At 32.8% G+C, this 18,220-nt stretch overlaps 1 protein-coding gene across 1 annotated transcript; it reads left to right on the forward strand.

Moving 5' to 3' along the window:
• Window positions 1-531: 531 nt before the first annotated feature.
• Window positions 532-17,614, forward strand: LOC108214937 (pentatricopeptide repeat-containing protein At4g04790, mitochondrial). The gene is made up of 16 exons (XM_017387198.2): window positions 532-928; window positions 1,134-1,181; window positions 1,549-2,178; window positions 2,428-2,607; window positions 3,961-4,025; window positions 6,412-6,519; window positions 6,644-6,757; window positions 7,403-7,498; window positions 7,585-7,683; window positions 7,792-7,911; window positions 9,058-9,162; window positions 16,118-16,282; window positions 16,356-16,483; window positions 16,623-16,701; window positions 16,816-17,033; window positions 17,205-17,614. The coding sequence occupies exons 1-16, from the start codon at window positions 646-648 to the stop codon at window positions 17,470-17,472; spliced, it is 2,706 nt and encodes a 901-aa protein (XP_017242687.1). The 5' UTR covers window positions 532-645; the 3' UTR covers window positions 17,473-17,614.
• Window positions 17,615-18,220: the final 606 nt, after the last annotated feature.

Here is an 18,220-nt window from a genome sequence, read left to right on the forward strand (position 1 = left end):
GAACTTAATATATTACTTGTGATCACGTGCGCTTGCGTGTAGATTTTTGGAACAATGATTTAAATTCTAATTTAAAATTTAAGTTGAATACACACCTGAATTTCATGAATGCAAAATATCTTTCAAAATCCTAATTGAATTATTTCCTAAAATCTTTTTTATCAAAAACTAAATTTGTGGAGTGAAAAAAATGTTTCATTAGTTTTAATTTATAACAAAAAGTCTTGATTCGAAAATTGAATATAGTGAATAAGAAATAACCATAAATCTATATATATATATATATATATTTTGTTTTAATTGACTTACACTCTTTAATAACGGGGATCCTCTGCATTTACAACAACCACACCGATGAAAAACAATCAAATTCATGAATTTTAGTGTTTGTACCCATTGACACATATTAGACAAAACCTATAATAATAAAATTCAAAATCAATCGAAGGTAATTGGTAAGTTTATATTTGAAAATTTAAAAAATCTGATATATAAAGTGAATACAAAATCAAAAACAAATTATATGATTAGATAGAAAGAATGAAAAGACCATTTTTCTTCCGCCCAAATTCAGTATCAGCAGCACGTAAAAACGGAGTACTGTAGTGAGAGTGTCTTGCAAAAGCCAAGGCGGCAAATGACCCCATGTCCGCCTCCAAAGCCACAAAGCTAAGTTCTATTTTTCGGTCTGCTTGCGCTGCCACTACTAAACTAACTCTCTTGCCCACTAAATTAGACGTCCAGGACATTGCCGCGTCAAGCCGCGTCTCACCGCGTGACAGTTTCTCTGTTTCTCCCTTCGCGCACCCCACCTGTTCGACACTATTACCCATTGATTCATCTTCCCTCAATCTTAATTCTATCGATCCTCTCTGTGATCTCACCGCTGAGAATTTGAGATTGGACAAGGCAGCTGCTTACACTTATGGTCTCTCTCGCTCTCTCTCTATCTCTCTCTCTCTCTCCCTCTCTCTCTCTCTCTCTCTCTCTCTCTCTCTCCCTCTCCCTCTCCCTCTCTCTCGTTCTCCCTCCCTCCCCCCCCCCCCCCCTCTCTCTGAAAGGCAACAGATAACTAGTCTAGTACATTATTGGTTTAACTTGCATATATTGTTTGTTTTCTGTTTTTATTATAGAGGAACTTACCAAGGAGTTGTCAGAGGAGATATCTACGATATTGATTGGTACGTGTGTCCTATATAATTATTCTAATGGTTACTAACTTGGGCTAGTTCTGCGGAAAAGGAGCTCGAGTGTTCTTTGTCTGCACACGGCTTCCCATATCAATAATCAACTTTTTTTTTAATTTATTACTTATATGTCATGACTCGTTATTCTTTCCAACTCTGCATCAAAATTCTTGTCAATAAGTTGTTATTTGTTACAAATGCTTTCTCTCATGAACCTTGTTGCAATGTTGCATAGTAACATCCAGGACTGCATGTCAGACTTCATGTTACTGTTGTAGTTTACTTGAGGAATATAGGGCTATAGACTGTGTCTGTTCTCCAACTGGTGACATATATGTTGCTTTATTAATTTTAATCACAGAGGCTACCAAGCTTGATGACACTGATGAACTCTATTCAGAAGAGGATTATGAGAGACTGGATAAGGAATTGAATATACCATGGTTTTCAAGCATGTCACGAGGCTGCACATCATTGTATCGGAAAGAATTAGCTCGTGAGAGGAAACAAAAATGGGTGTTTAAGGGCACCCAAACCAGTCGATTTCATCGTCTAGTTGACATGTGTGCAAACAAAATGGGTTCAGACAATACGATTCAGGTATTCGGTAAATTGGGACGCGAAACCGGTGTTAAAGAATTTAATGCATTGATGAGACTTTGCATTGATAAGGCCAGGAAAACTGAAGATGATGAAATTGTACTACGACAGATCTTTAAAGCTTACAAAATTTTGGAAAATATGAAAGAACGGGGGTTTCCTGTGAAGGAAGTTACATATGGTCCACTCCTTGTATATTTAATTGACATGGGTTTAGATGAGGAGTTCCATTTCTTCTGCGACCTGATTAGAGATGAAAATTCTGATTCGTTGTCAAGACTATCTTACTATGAGATGCTATTGTGGGTCGGAGTCAATAATGAGGATAAAATTAAAGAGCTCTTGGATAACATTGCTACTAAAGATGGTGAAGACAGGTCCAGACTTCAAGGTTTGTGATAATAGCTCTTGGGCATTAATATATACCACCGTTTTGAATTTTTGAGCATTTTTATCAAAAATAAAAATAAAAATTCCATCTTGAGCAGCTATATAAAGAGGTCTTTATTATCAAACAACTTAACAAATATTTCTTTTTTTGCATCCAGTTGGTTGTCATCAATAGTAGTACTGCAGGTAAGGGTCTCTTTGCATTCTGTATATGTATCTTGGTAAACTCACTTTATAAATGATATTGCAGAAAATTATCTGTTGGCCTTATCTGAAAGTGACCGGAAGGATGAAGTTCTGCTGCTATTAAATTCAATTGATATCACCAACGTTTCATCAATGAACCACATAACAAATATCTTTAGAACATTGGGAAGGCATTCACTAGATTCTATTGCGAAGAGTTTCTTACAAGCACTCAAAGTTCATGGTAAAATTTGACGTTACTTTGTTATGGAGTATTATTTTTGCCTCTGATTCTGATTCCACATCTCCCGTGCATTAACATATAAAATAAAGTATTTTGTCTGCTTTCACAAATATATTTCGTTTGTCCTTTGTAAAATAACAAACTTTTGGCATATATGCATTCTAGGAAGTTTAAGCCACAGCTGTGACACAATTCATGGTGAAATCATAGATACAAGTTGCAGGGCTCCTTAAGAAGACATGACCACCTTTTTCAGCTTTTGACTTGGTTCAGTTAACTTTTAAGTCCTAATTAACTTATATCGGCTTTTTGGCTTACAATTTGAATTTTAGTAAGTTGAATACGTATATTAACTTCCTTTTCTTTATTGACTTTGTGAAAATTAAAATTATTATCACCACATGTATCTTCTAGTGGTTTATTTAAGTAATGATATTTGTGAAACATGTTTTGCAAGATAACACGTTTTACAAGATATTTTACTTATAAAATAAAGTGGACTTGAGGACTCCATAGAACTTGACTATATATATGTATGTATGTATGTATGTATGTATGTATTATATATATATACATATATATAGTCAAACTAAAATATCACTAAATTCTAAATCACTATATCTACACCTCCCTCTCCATCTTCCCCGCCACCACCACCTCCACCTCCATCTCTGCCACTTCCACCTCCGCCGCCTCCTTTCACTTGCAACCCCAGTTGTCCACCGCAACTGGGGGGAGGTGGGTATGAGATGCATTCAGTTTTGATTTTTTTTTTTTCTCTATTTAAGTAATGAAATATTAATGTTTGATACAAAATTAAATCAATGATACAATAATATATAATAATAATTTTATTAATATTTTTAATTTTATTAATATTTTTAATTAATATGAATTAATAACTTAATTTTTAGAAATATTATATATATTGATTCCAGTACTCAACCAAACACATGATATCAGATATGAAACCTCAAACCAATACCAGCTTAACCCAATTCCTCATTCCAACCTCATACCACTCCTCGAACCAAACCACCCCTTAGTAGGCACAGGGTGGCTTGAGTGGGGCTGGGGGCGGGCCCCGGTGGATGATGACGTATAGGGGGTGAGCGATGTCATATAGGGGGGAGGATTCTCTTGGTTTCCATTTAGTTTTTATTTAAGTTGTTTCCATTTGATCAGTTGCCTATATATTTATATGGCTGGCAATAGATAAACGTAATAAGGTTTATATTCCCAGTGATGTGTGACAAATTTATCTGGTTTTATATGTAAGTGCATCTGATATTTTGATTTGATGTTTGATATATTCCATTAGTGGATACGATATAATGTTATTTCTGATTGCAGGCGTTGAAGCAGAAAATATTTCAAATTACATCTATAACTACACAGTTAGCATGCCGAATTTAGTGGTGAGGTACTTCCCATGATTTGTATTGGTAATTTGTCAAGGACAAATTTATTTATAGTATTTGAACTTAGCTGACTAAATTTTATTAGTTGATGAAATATAGTTATGTTCGTTACACAGTATACATGTTTCTAATTGTTAAATTGTTTTGAGGTCAGTGTATAAACATTGAAAAAGAAGAGGTGGAGAAGAAAAACTGAAGTTGTTTTTTAAGCTTTGCGACAAAGTTTTTTGTGGTCATCGACTATTGGGCATCCCCGTAGCTATGGTCGTACGATAATCAGTGTCGCTAGATACTCTTGTAGAGTTTATTTTAATCAATGAACATGTGCTGAGATAATTAATTGTTGTTGGAGGTTCCTGGTTGGTTTTCTGGGGTTAGTGATCTGATTCTGGCCAGCCCTCCCCGCTAGTTTGATATAGGCTTGTTTTTGACTATTTGTAGTTTTCTACAAAAATAGGTCTATTGTTTAAGAAAGGCATGCGTGTGACTATATGTGAGGAAGCTTGAGAGTCTTTTGTTATTGGGAAGGCATTGCCTCATCAGATTTTCACATGATATCCTCAAGAAGTGGATATGTAACATTGCGTATTTCAGCATTGTTTTTTTTTTGTGTAGAACACTTTGAGAGTAACTTAACCTAAGGGAATTGTATTGAAATCATTTATTTTTGTTGTGCTATTTGGCTTGAGGTATGTTCGCGCTTTCAACTTGTGGCAGAGGGTTGGAGGAGTAGATACCATTATTCTAGTTAAGGTTTTAGCTCTTTTAAGTTATAAGATACTGTGTTGTGACATCTTTAATGCTCCAATATCATCTTCTTAGCAAATAAGTGTTGCCAATGTTGACACTAATTATGGACAAAGTGTTTATGGCAAGGCTCTGGTGAAAATGTACTATAAGGTTTTGTCATTTGTACCGAAGTAGGAGGTTATACTTAGTGTCTAGTAATTACTTTGGGAGGGATTGCGTCCACACATATGACATACTTTGTCTGTGAAATTTGTACCCAAATATATATTAATAGTAGGGTTTCATTGGTCACTAGTATGAAATGAAACGTTTACGACTCTAATTATCCCCTTTGGTTGCAAAATATAAATCACTTGTATAATTGAAAATTCAGTAAATAAGGATATTGTTAACTCGGTAAACGAAGTTGATCTATAAGCATATTGTTACCTTGTAATACGGAAAGATTCTAAAGTTCAACAATTGTGATATATAATATACTGAAATAAAATCTTAAGTAGGTTGTCACCACGTAGAAAGAAAATATAGGAGAGCCAATTAAGATGTTATGGTCAAAATTTTGAAACAAATACAATATCAATGGAGATATATGTTATAGATAGTAAAATCAAAAGTGATATATGATCTCCAAAACTCTCGTCACATATCAACTGTAGAGGAAAATGGAGAGAAAAATATCTGATTTAGAGAGAAGATAACGAAGATACAATGGCAGATGACGAATATACAAAACTGATTGTTGCTTGAAGAGATGTAAGACTAACAATTCAAAGTTTAGGTTTACCATGAGTAAGTCAAAATACGAAATGTTACATCTAGGAAAAGCCATGGTGGTGCAATTGAGAATATCCTGACAATACCTGCCAACCGGAAAACTACAAGTTTTGTATAACTCGTCAAAACTTCATTTTGTGAGCTGTAGTTATATTCTGAAGATACTTTTTTAACTCCCCTTGGCTTAGGTTGGGTTCCCTATTTAACATTTCCTTGATATTGTTTTTCTTCGGGCATGTGACATGACGAGGGTATATAAATACACTCTTTCACACACACAGGCTTGTTAGTTGGTGATAAAAGAGGAAGAAATAATTAGTAAGTTAATTAATACCGAAAAGGTGACTAAAATGGATGAGTAAAAAGATGAGGTGATTTAGATTAAAAAAGAAGTGAGATTAAGGAATTGGGTATTATTGACAATTAGATGGTTATAATTTTGTATTGATCATGAAACAATTAAAAAATGAAAGTTTTTAGAGATTTATGATTTGGAAAATTCTGAGAAAATATTTTGATATTAAAAACAGGATTCTTGATGATGTTGAGTTAACAAAATGGATTTGTTGAATAAAAATTTGATTTTTTTTCTAGTGATTAAAAAAAAAGTAGGGTGCTTGATGATATTGAGTTCAATTATTAAATAAAAACTGATTTTTCAGAGTGATTATTGATGTTTAGCTTTGTCATATAAGCTCTTAGCTTAGCCGTGGTATAAGTTCTTTCTAAAATCCTTAAATTGAGACAATATTCTTAGTTTTATACGAACTATGCATTATTATATCACTTTAACATGGAACTGGAGGTGGCACTTCCATCTTTGTTTTTTTTTTAAATCTCTATGTGCTTTCTGTTTCAGATTGGGGATATTGTTTTGAACATCAATAATATGCATACTGAACTGGAGGTGGCACCTTCGTCTGCACCATATGAGAAGCTCATTAGACAGTGCTGTGATTCTCACAAGGTCTGAATGATCCTTTGTATTTGTTATCCATAAATCCATGATTCAAATCCTTAACCATTGTTTCTCTTTTGGTATCAATGGTTATTTTTGCTTAAATTTGATCTCGTTCTAAATCTCAATGCAGGTTCACATTGCTCTTGAGATAGTAGATCATATACTGGAAGCGGGTCTTCCCTTAAACGTGGAGATTTATCTTTGCATATTAAATTCATGTGATGAGAGCTGCGAGTATAATCTAGTATGATGTTTTCTTGCATGTGCTCTTTTTATCTAATGATATCGATGATCACCATCATGCCTTCTGATATACGTTGTCGCTTATAATACTTAGATTCTGCAGAGCATAGCAAGTCTGAAGCCTCTTTGGTGTAAAAGGAATTATATATGCCTTTTTATGTACTTTTCTTCCATTATGGTCCTGTATATAACGGGCGGTAGCCTTTGTGCGATCTATGAGGGTGAAAATTTAGTCAGATCTCAGAGCTAGCAACTTCATGCATGTGGCTTTAGATCCCTCTAAATCACCCTTTTGTGATGCCTGAATAAAAAAAAGTATGTTCAAGAAATAATATATTTAAGTCTATCTAAACATTTGACAATGAAAAGATAATATGCGACGTATAATGTCCTGTTCGACTAAAATTCGAATCTGAATATTAAAATTTTGTAGGGTATAGATGTATATATAAGTGCATGTACTCTAGTAAACTGTAGCAAATGTGATGTGGCTGTGAAACCTCGTCCTTTCCTAAACTAAATTGTTAAATTATTATGAGAAGTTCATTAAATTGGGTATATGTTGAGCTAGGCTATTTATTGTTGTTATGTTGGACATGGATGCCTTTTGTTTTACATGTTACTAATATGGGTTTCATGTATGAAGGTTCATCGTATATATGCATTGATGTGCCACTATAATGTGAAGCCAAACAATGAGATTTTCAGGTGTATGATAAGTTTAAGTGTCAAAATGAAAGATGTAAGTTAGACTTTATGTTCCTTAATGGTTTGCAATCTGATTTCTTACAGTTCTGTTTTATGTTTTAATCTCTGTGCTTGTTGCAGTATGATGGTGCATATGGCATGATCAGAAATTTGGAAAAAATAAATCTAATTCCTACAGCTGGCATGTATAATGCTATATTGTCTGGACACTTCCGAGAGGTACTTTTTGCAGTTTGCTTATAGATTTAACTGCACAGAATCGACGTCTTTAGCTTGTTACTATGCATATAGTTTCAACTTGTTCAGTTGCTAAACTAATCTGTACAGAAAAACTTCTCTGGTGCATTGTCGGTTCTCAAAGAGATGGAAAGCGCACAAGTATTACCAGATTCTCAAACTTTCAGCTATCTTATTAGCAATTGCAGCCGGGAAGAAGACATTACAAAGGTAGTAACTACTATAAATGATTCAATGCTTGTTTTAGCCTGCATACATTGTTTACAGATGATACAATTGAATTTCAAGTGTAAAATTTAAAAATATGGTAAACTCCCAATATATATGTAACTTATGAATGTCTATATTCATTATTGGTTATGAACATAATTACAGAAATAAATGTAATTTCTAAATTTAATAAATTACAAACATGTTATCATATTTGATTATATTATTTTGTACTGTGATTTATTAAACTATCCTCTTTAATATTATTTTATTATTTTTTTGAATTAGTTCTAGATTTTTATGGGGGTACTTATATTTTATAAATGGTCGCACTAAATTAAACCAGTATACTACTCATGTCTAAAAATCCCCCTCCCCCTCTATATGGATTCGTTCAAAAGTAAAAAGGATAAATATCAAAGTCTTCACTCGTTTGGTTCAAATATATCAAATTAGTCATTTATTTTAAAATTGACTCAATTTGATTAACAATGTCAAAATTTGCATCAACTTAGTCTGTTAAAAGTTAAAACTTTGTATCAATTTCGTCATTGGCAAATGGGTTTACTTGATCCAAAATTTTAAGTTAATGACCGAATTGAGTTGATTTTGAAATGAGTGACTAATTTGATATATTTGAATCAAACGAATGATGACCTTGAAATTTTTCTCAAAAGGAAAATATATGAAAAACTTGTTTCCTAAACTAGGTATTAGCTACAAATATGTCAAAAGAGGCTTTAGGTATCCTTTTCTAAAGCAAGATATCAGCTACAAATGAGTCCAACAAAATTTTTATGAACCAAAGATGAAGCCAAATGAAATCTGCAAAATAAAAAATTGAGCACTAGGAAGTAGGACAGCAGTAAGAAAAGAAATGAATTGACCCTTCCCCATAGGCCAAAGTTCTTTTTTTTTCCCCCGCTAAATTCCACAGGCCAAAGTTCTTTTGGGCAGTAAGTAGGACCGAAGTTTGGATAATATCTATGTATAAGCATGTCATTTTGCATTCAGTTTTATAATATATTTTGTGTATGTAAGATTGAGTGTGAAGCTAATTTTAGTCTTTTTTTAAAAAAAATCTGAATATCTTTTTTGTTTTGTTTTTCCATATTCATCTATAAGCTGATGATATCTTTCCTGTAGTATTATGAAGAACTAAAAATCTCTGGTGTTCAAGTTACGAAACATATCTTTATGGCCCTTATAAATGCATATGCGTCTTGTGGACAGCTTGAGAAAGCAAAACAGGTATTTACAGTTCTGTTTTGATTCTGTTTGAAATGTCGCCATAAAACATAATATTGAAAGTTTATTCCTAGCTATTTATGCTTACAACTTAATCTATTATGATTTTCGAGAGAAGTTCTTTGGTATGATTTAAACTATGCTTGATTTTGCCTACTTGTTTTGTTAATCCCAGTTAAAATTACTCCCGTATGTGTGGAGTGAACAGTTAGGTTTATTCAGTTAGGATTTGGAATAAACTTGTTTCCCTCAGAATGAATTTATATGCATTTTAGATGATAACTTTGAACCTTGATTGATTACCTGCACAAATTGAAATTGTTTCACGTAAAGTTTATCTCCTTGTGCACTTGTTCACATTATATATTTGTTATCACTATCCTTTTTCACCAAAATTTTATGCCATGTCCCTTTTGTCGAGGTTAACAAGTACTCCCTCCGTCCCATAATAAACGTCCTCTTTTTTTCAAGTTTTTTTCACGCATTTCCAAGCTTATAAAAAACATACTTGTAGATATTATTTTTTCGTGTTTTTTGTTTTGTATAAAAATAGGAAGTTCAAATTTTAATACAAAATAAAAAATACAAGAAAATAATGTCTACAAGTATGCTTTTTATAAGCTTGAAAATGCGTGAAAAAAATTTGAAAAAATAAGAGGACGTTTATTATGGGACGGAGGGAGTAACAACTAGTCTAAAAAAGTTAGGGTTCGTTTTTTCATATAACATAATAGATTATTACCATTTCCGTATCCTTGTTAAAGAAATCATTACTTTGCTAATACCACTGACACCTGGTAACTGACTACTAGCTAATTCGTTTAAATTACAAAAAATATTAATTCTCTGTTGAAAAATGAATAGATTAAAATAAAAAAGAAGCATTAAATATATCCATAAAAATTTTGGATTATGTTAGATATAAATGGATAACAATAGTATTAAAGTTAAATATCACATAGTACATAATATTAGATTGTGTTTGGGAACATAGAATTCATTTCAAATTATAGATATTATATCTGGCGCCTATAGACCCACATCCAGTGGATCCAGGCGGTCGCACCAACTCTGGCATATCTGTGTTAATTCAAAAACTCTCGCCCCACAAGTCCATGGTCGATCATCTACATACAATCCTTATTACAATACAGTAAACATTTACAACTAATGCTAAGATATCTCTATATTTACCCTCGCCACGGGAACTCTCCAGCTAACACTTCTCCTTGCTTGCGTGTCACGCCTTCTCCTTTCTCTTTTCTTTGGTTGCCACTTGCTTCCGAGTCGTCCTTCGCATAACCGCCATGTTCACTCTTTACTGTTTACAAATTATAATAAATGCAATAATGAGCAATTGAATGCTTAGCAAGTCCACTTAAACATATGAAATGAACACAATGTATATCACAAGGAAATTTCAATTGAATAACAGATAAATCATATTCAAAAAAAAAGTTGTAATTAAACACATACAGTATTCCAAGAAATGAGTGAATATACTGGTCTTCCATCCTGGCGGTATCACTACATGGATCGATCAAAGCCATTAAGCAAATACCAACCATGTGTCATCCTCACAGTTTGATCGCGACCAACAAAAGCATCACGCGCACCACCTTTTCTTTTGCTAGCATAAGGGTTATCATTTTCAACCCTTAATCTGTCCATTTGATAGACAAAAAATAATCCTCTTCTCTACCGCGAATGCAAATTATCCGTGTTGACTAGTTTACAGGAATCTTTCCTCGAGTACAAGAAATTTACTTCTCAAACAATTCTCTACTCTTTTCGTCAGATGCGAACAATGCATCCATCATCTTAGAATCAAAGATTTCTTTAAGCACACTTGAATCGAATAATTTGAGTGAATATCAAAAATAAAAGTAGAAATATTGAACTAAATATTGGCTGCTTCAGAATGTAAAATGAGTTGAAGTCTTTCGGAAAAAAGTATCAAAACATCATGATTTCGAAAGAAAGAAGGTTTAGAAAGAATGCATCTCATTATCAGACTCTAATATTTAACGAGTTGTCAACAATTTGAACGAACACAACTGAATCGATTTTCTAATTTAACAAGATATCAAGAATCAGAATACAACTTAGCGATTATAGGGAATTTAGATTTAGAAATTAGATATGACTTTTTAAAAGTAAAGGTCAACCCCAACAATAGGTAGACCTGGATATGAATTAAAATCATTTCGTCAAATTTTAAGTAACAACGAATATTGCAAAGCGTTTGTCTCTGCTCCAGTCTTCAAAAATAAGTGTATAAATCTGAAGTCGGAATTCTAACTTGGGAATTTAAATATTCAAACAAGAGCGCATTCATCAATTCAATAAAACATAGAATTTAGCACGTCAACATAAGGATAAGATTGAACTTGCCTGGTTGTCCTTGACACAAAGCCTCTGTCCGAATATTAAATAACCGTGCTTGCTTTCCCGTAGATAAAGCTTCTATTAAACTGAAGTAAATAATTTAGTATTCATCATTCGCTTCGATAAATCTCTAAATATTCACGAACTGTACTTATTATTATCCAAATATAAATTTCACAGTCTTTTGCATTAATATCCTTCTTTTTATGTGGCAAAAAAAAATAAAAAAAATATCCTTCTTTTTATCAATATTTATTGATTATTCTTTTAAGTTTTAATCTTTTTCATCTTCATATTTTAATATTCTAATCATCGGGATTAGTTTATCTATTATTTCTCTTTTCCCTTTTTCTCTCTAGTTACACATATATATTAAAGCACTTTAATATATTTTCTTAAATATATTTACAAGCATGTGTCTTTTCACTTTTAACTATTATTTGTATATAATAATATAGTTAAGTTCTATGGAGTACAAAAAAAATTGGAGTATTGGAGTACAAAGTTTGATAAAATTTAATTTAGTCATCTAAATTTCAATTTTTTTTGTCCAATAATATTTGTAAATATTTGACAACCTGCACATTATGTTCTGCAACATAAACATTGTGATCAAATGGTAGAATAATTACTTTTATAAATCATAGGACTCTTTGTTCTGCAATATAACTAATAAGCAGAACAATATTCCAAATTCCCATAATAATAACTAATTATTATTATTATTATTATTATTATTATTATTATTATTATTATTATTATTATTATTATTATTATTATTATTATTATCATTTCCAAATAATAGAATGCATTTTATAATATTCCTTTTAAGATAGCAATTCCCATAAAAGTTTATTTTATTATCTTATTCTTCTTTCTCCTTCTAATATTATATATATTAGCATTAATCTCCGACTCTTGAGTTCTATGTTTATGTCTCGGAATAATTAATGAAGTGTTTTCTAAAGAAAATCTCCAATGACATCCTAAATTAAAATTTTAGATCCTCTTAATATCCTTTTATCATTTATTTTGGGCTTAATCTTTTAATTCTAAACCTCGAATCTATCTTTGCTACTTGATTAAAATATTTCCAACATCTGCATTTTAATTTATTCATTTCCTTTAGGAAGAATTGATTACTTAAAGCTAAAAGAAATTGTCATTAATTTTATTTATTTATTTCTATTTACTGAAAGAATTCTAACCCATTTAGTTATTTTTGTTCTCTGGGCTCCCCCCTTTTTTATTCCTTATTATCTTATTTAAACTTTAATATTTAGTCTTAGTGTTTTATCAATTATTTATCCCCTTTTATATCACTTCTTTTTTTATTATTATTTAAACTTAGGTTAAAGAAATTACTGTTTTGCCCTGGATATTCTCTCTTTCCTCCTTCCTCCGCTCACCTCTTTTGCCAGCCGAACTTCCTCCAGCAGCTGTAGCCGCTTCCTCCCCCCTTCCCTCTCCCTCTCTTTGCGCGTTGCGCGATCTCTAACGCCACGACGGCTCCCACTCCCGTCATCCATCTTCACACTGTTACCCACCCAGTGTTGCCGCCTAGGCGCAAAGCGAAGCAAAGCGCACCCTTAGCGCCTCATGTATGTCGAGGCGAAGCAACTTCAATGAAGCGCAGGCTTTTAGCCTTGAAGCAAAAAGCGCGCTTAAGCACGAAGCGGTAGAAAAGCGCGCTTTAGCGAAGCTAAGCGCATAATAAGATATTTAATGTTATTGGGCCACTTTTAAGGCCCAAAAGTACTAACCCATAACAAAAAAAAAGAATTTTGGGACACTTTTAAGGCCTAAAAGTACTAACCCATAACAAAAAAAAGAATTTTAGGCCCAAATAAAAAGGCTATATCAAGCTCTCAGCTTTCATCTTCTCCGATGATGATGGACTAAATTGGTCAATAGTTGAAAAAGCTTCAGGCGTTAGAGAGCCTGCATATAACTCCAGGTCGCAATCAAAATCAGCCTCTAAGTCTAATAGGGTTCAAAATAACCCCAATCCTTCAAGTTCAAAACAGAGCAAAGGTAAGAGGCCTCGACGTTTAATAGATGAGGACGAAGAAGAAGAAGAAGTACAGGAGTTTGAATTTGAAGAGAACACTTTAATACATGAAGAAGAGTCAGATCAGGATTTTGAAGATGAAGACTTCGATGAAGATGATTTTGGTGAAGATGATTGATAAAATATCTACCTGTTGGGAGCTGGAAGCCTTGAATTCTGCCTATGAAACATAAATTTTGAATTTTAATATTTAATTTTAGGATTGTTTTTCCCTCTAAAAGTATCATTTAATATATTATAAAGGATAAATTAAGTTATTTTTGGCTTAAAGTGTGATTTAATATATTATGAAGTATAAATTATGTTATAAACCTATATACATATATCCTAAATAATAAATAAAAAAATTTGTAAAGCATGCGCCTAGCTTCAAAGAAGCGCGCGCCTCGCTTTTGCGCTTTGCGCCTAGGCTCCAGAGAGCTTTGCGCCTCAGTGCGCTTAATGCTTTCGATAACACTGTACCCACCCTTCAACAACAACAGTCCCACATCTCTTCTCTTCTTTCGCCGTAACTCTCTCCTTTGCGATTTCTCCGCCACCGCGGCTGGGTGTCCTTCCTCTCTTCCCAGTAAGCACTCACCCAATCAATACATGCAGTGAGTCACTGCCGACGAGCTCGCCTGGCGGTGCTCCGCTTCCGATCCCATCAGTTCACAACACCACTGCCCTTCCCCCATTCAATTGCTTACTTATGCATCCTAACACTTGATTAAACAAAATTCAAAATACACACAAACCCTAATTTATTTCTAAATTGGGGAAAGCCCCATTTTCTCCCGATTTATTCGAAATTAATGCTGCAAAAATACATCTCACTACTTTGATTATAAAGATACTACATAGCATGCAAGTATGAGTCAAGTGTGTAAGTGGGTCTTATGTACACTTGTATTAAATCAATATTACTCCCAATAAAAACATCATGTGAATTAGATTAGATAAATAAAGAGGATAAATTTAAGTATTCATACCTTAGTTGTAAAATTTATCATCCTCTTTCTTCTCTTAAGTCTCCCCTTCTTCTCCCTTATGCTTCTTCTCTCTCTTTCTATCTCTTCTTTCTATTTTCTTTGCTTTCTCTCTCTAAATTGTAATTTTATGACTTAATATATCTTTGGGTAGCCTTTTCATAAAGAAACTCTTAAGTATTTGCTATCAAGGACTTTTTTATTGGTTAGTCCAAGTCCTTTTTATTATTAACTAAACTTACCCCTTTGTTTTTCACTCATTTTTAAAATACGAAAGTCCATTTATTATTCTTTATGCCTATTTTATTATTATTATTATTATTTCCTAATAATCTCATTTTTACTAAGTTAGTATTCCTTCTAAGTTATTTAATATTACTCTCTTTGAATATTTTTTTTTATATACTTCTAACGAAAATCGCGTAGCGTCGGGATTTAAGTCTTATAATTATTCCGTCACGAAAAATCATGATACTCGGATTCGTTGACCGCTAATGATTTATAAATATTTAATATAGTAAGCCGTTAGTATTCTCGATCTTTTATTCGCAATGTAAAATTAAATAATTATAATATAGCAAAATAAAGTTTGGCTCAGTCAATAACAATAAATGTACACGGACTTGTTATTTTTCTTGTAGGTCGTTACATTATATGACATGAATTGAGTTGTCATTTTCAAATTATCAGATTTATGCTTGAATTTGAATAAGTTAACTTGATGAAATTCAAATGTTCTTGATTATCCAAACAAGACATTTGTACAAATCCAGTATTTGAAAAGAAATTCAAGTTCCCAAACAAGCCATAATTGAATTTGCGGTTCTATGACATAATTACATTTGATTTGAATTTGCAAATCCAGTATAATTCAAATAAAAAATTGAAAATTAATGAGGCTGAAGGACATAATTACCATTTTCTTATAACAATTTCATGATATTATCAATTTTCAGGAGAGAGGCCAAATCTACTGACTGGATACGCATCGTAGAATGCATATTGTGCGATACGTACTTGCGGAATGTGTATCTAGTATAACATGGGGTTTAGGAGTTCTAATACACATTCTGAATGTGGGTATTCCTTTCACGCATTTCTAAAAGGTGTATCCACTCTAGATCAAGGGACATATTTACCAGAGGGTTCTAATTCTAAGCAATTAAAGAATATTGGGGGGTTTAGTTTGGATTTATTTAGTGTATATTCTTGTCCTTTAATCTGCTTATGTGCCATTTATTTGTTTTCTTATGTGTTTCATTTGGTAATTGTTTGCCCTGATTACCAACACAACTTAATCAAGATTAGGTTACTGGTCAAGTAGATCGCGATTGAAATACATGGTGGTTAGCTTTGACTGACTATTTCGTACTGTAATAATATCTATTCTTTCTATATTTTTTCTTTTGGAAGTTGATAGTTTCTCCCATTATTGAAATTTTCGTAGATTTTGTAAGTTATATGAAAAGAGCTACCACCTACTGTTTTCACACAATCTCGTGAAGTTTCATGATCTGAATGATTTGGGCAGGTAGTCCTTGATAAAGGAGTACCTGTCAAGAACTTGAATGAAATAAAAAGTGTGCTTGTCTCGGCGTTAGCAATAAACGGGAAAGTGGACGATGCTCTTGGAATATACGAAGAACTCAAACAAGCTAAATGCAATCTGGAGCCGAAAGCTGTATTAAGCCTTATAGTAAGTCGTGATGATTTTGTGGTGCCTTTCTGACTTTCTTCTTCCAATATAAATTGTTTATGCGATCCTCCAGGAGCATCTTCAAAACGAAGGAGATTTAAACAGATTGATTGAGCTTCTTGAAGAACTTCAAGAGACAGATTATTGGGTTAATGGCTGCTTTAGAGTGGTTTCATATTGTGTTCGGCACAAGTTCTCGAAGTAAATTTTGTTTACCGTTAACATCCTTATATTGTTTTGTTTTGATATTCTGCTTTAGATTGGCTTCATATATGAATGTGTCATTGTCTAATTATTTGGTTTATGGTTGCTTGATTGATATACAAATTCTTTCATGTAGTACTGCTGTTGATTTGCTCAAGAAACTAAGGGATGAGTTTCAAGATGATGAGATGGCAAGTGAAGTTCTTTTTGATGAGGTATTTCTCTTATTCTCTCTATTATCAATCAAGCTATTATTGTGGTTTTATAATAATCTTAATTGGGATAGCAAGTAATTTGCTGATTATTTCATGATCTTGATCACGGGGTAGGTTTTTTGCCAAGTTGCTGAGGCAGAGCCTGTAGATTTGCAAATTGGTCTCGCTTTACTTCAGGCCATCAAAAAAGAACTTGGATTATGTCCTTCACGAAAAAGTCTTGACTTCCTCCTCACGGCTTGTGCCAAAGCCAAGGATTTACAAAGTTGTTACTCAGTATGGCAAGAATATGAGACGGCAGGCCTTCCATACAATGTCCTAAGTTTTTTAAGGTAAAAGAAAGTAATCGTGTTATTATTTTGTAATGTATGACATAGTACCTTTAAAATTGGATTTTATGTAGGCGGCTCACCTTCAAGTAGAAATTAGATTAATTTCTTAGCATCATCATACTAATTTTCCACATTTCTGTTGAGCTTATATCTTTATGATTGCTTTTACAGGATGTACCAAGCTCTTTTGGCTTTAGGAGATTGTAAATCTGCTAGAAAAATGCTGAGGCAGATACCGACAGATGATCCGCATGTCTGTTGTGTCATTGATGCATCACAGACAGCCTATGGACGCAGGGCACCCAGCTCTAAGGTGCCTACAGCGAAAAATAAAGCCGAGGAAACTGTGACAAAGAAGACCAGGAAAAAATCTAAGAAAATGAAAAAGAAGAAAGATAAGCAGAAGTTATTGCTGAAGGAAAAGGATACTGGAGATTAAGCCATTTATTTATCAAACACTTTCCTCGGTTAGGGGACACCCCAACCCGACCGTAGGGGAAGCAGTATATTAGGAGGTAAACATTCGATAAACATTTGTTCCACCGGCAATATTAACGCACATTGAACTTTTAACAAACAACGGGGCAATAGTGCGGACTGCGATTTGACATAATTAAAACCGTTCAAACCGTAACATAATTTAATAATATATAAATACAAGGTTAATTATTAATTAGGTCACTTGCTTTGTTTTTCAATATAACAAATAAAGTTCAATTGTTATATTGAAATGAAGAAAGTGGCCTAATTGTTAATTAATCCTATAAATATATTAAATACATATATATTATTTATAATTGTTTGTGTGTTTGTGTGTGTTCAACTTTTTCAAATATTAGTAAATAAATTTATAAATCTAGCATTAGTATTATAACAAAATTTATAAAATAATCTTTATAAGACGATTCCATTATTATGTCTCTTAGTATCAATTATTATACTTATTATTTTTGATAGTTGGTTACACATGAAATTATAAATATTATTCTCTTTGTCCCAATTATTTTTTTACGGTTTTTTTTCGAGTGTCTCGTCCAATTCTTTACCTTCCTGAACTTATCAAAATAGTCGATGGGTTTCCACTACTTTTCCATTTTTTTCTTCTTTTTTCTTCTTTTTTATACTGTGCACCTAGTGTTACTCCTTTTATATACATTTAGATCCTACTTCTGATCATCTCTAATCCT

The sequence above is a fragment of the Daucus carota genome, chromosome 3 (genome assembly GCF_001625215.2).
Source record: "Daucus carota subsp. sativus chromosome 3, DH1 v3.0, whole genome shotgun sequence".
In the NCBI taxonomy this organism is placed as follows: domain Eukaryota; kingdom Viridiplantae; phylum Streptophyta; class Magnoliopsida; order Apiales; family Apiaceae; genus Daucus; species Daucus carota.

Bases quoted from the DNA above. Each gene is read 5' to 3' on its own strand.
- LOC108214937 (XM_017387198.2), top strand. From the start codon at position 646: ATGTCCGCCTCCAAAGCCACAAAGCTAAGTTCTATTTTTCGGTCTGCT. The intron at 7,912-9,057 runs GTAGTAACTACT...TCTTTCCTGTAG, and splicing joins GGGAAGAAGACATTACAAAG to TATTATGAAGAACTAAAAAT. The intron at 16,702-16,815 runs GTATTTCTCTTA...ATCACGGGGTAG, and splicing joins GTGAAGTTCTTTTTGATGAG to GTTTTTTGCCAAGTTGCTGA.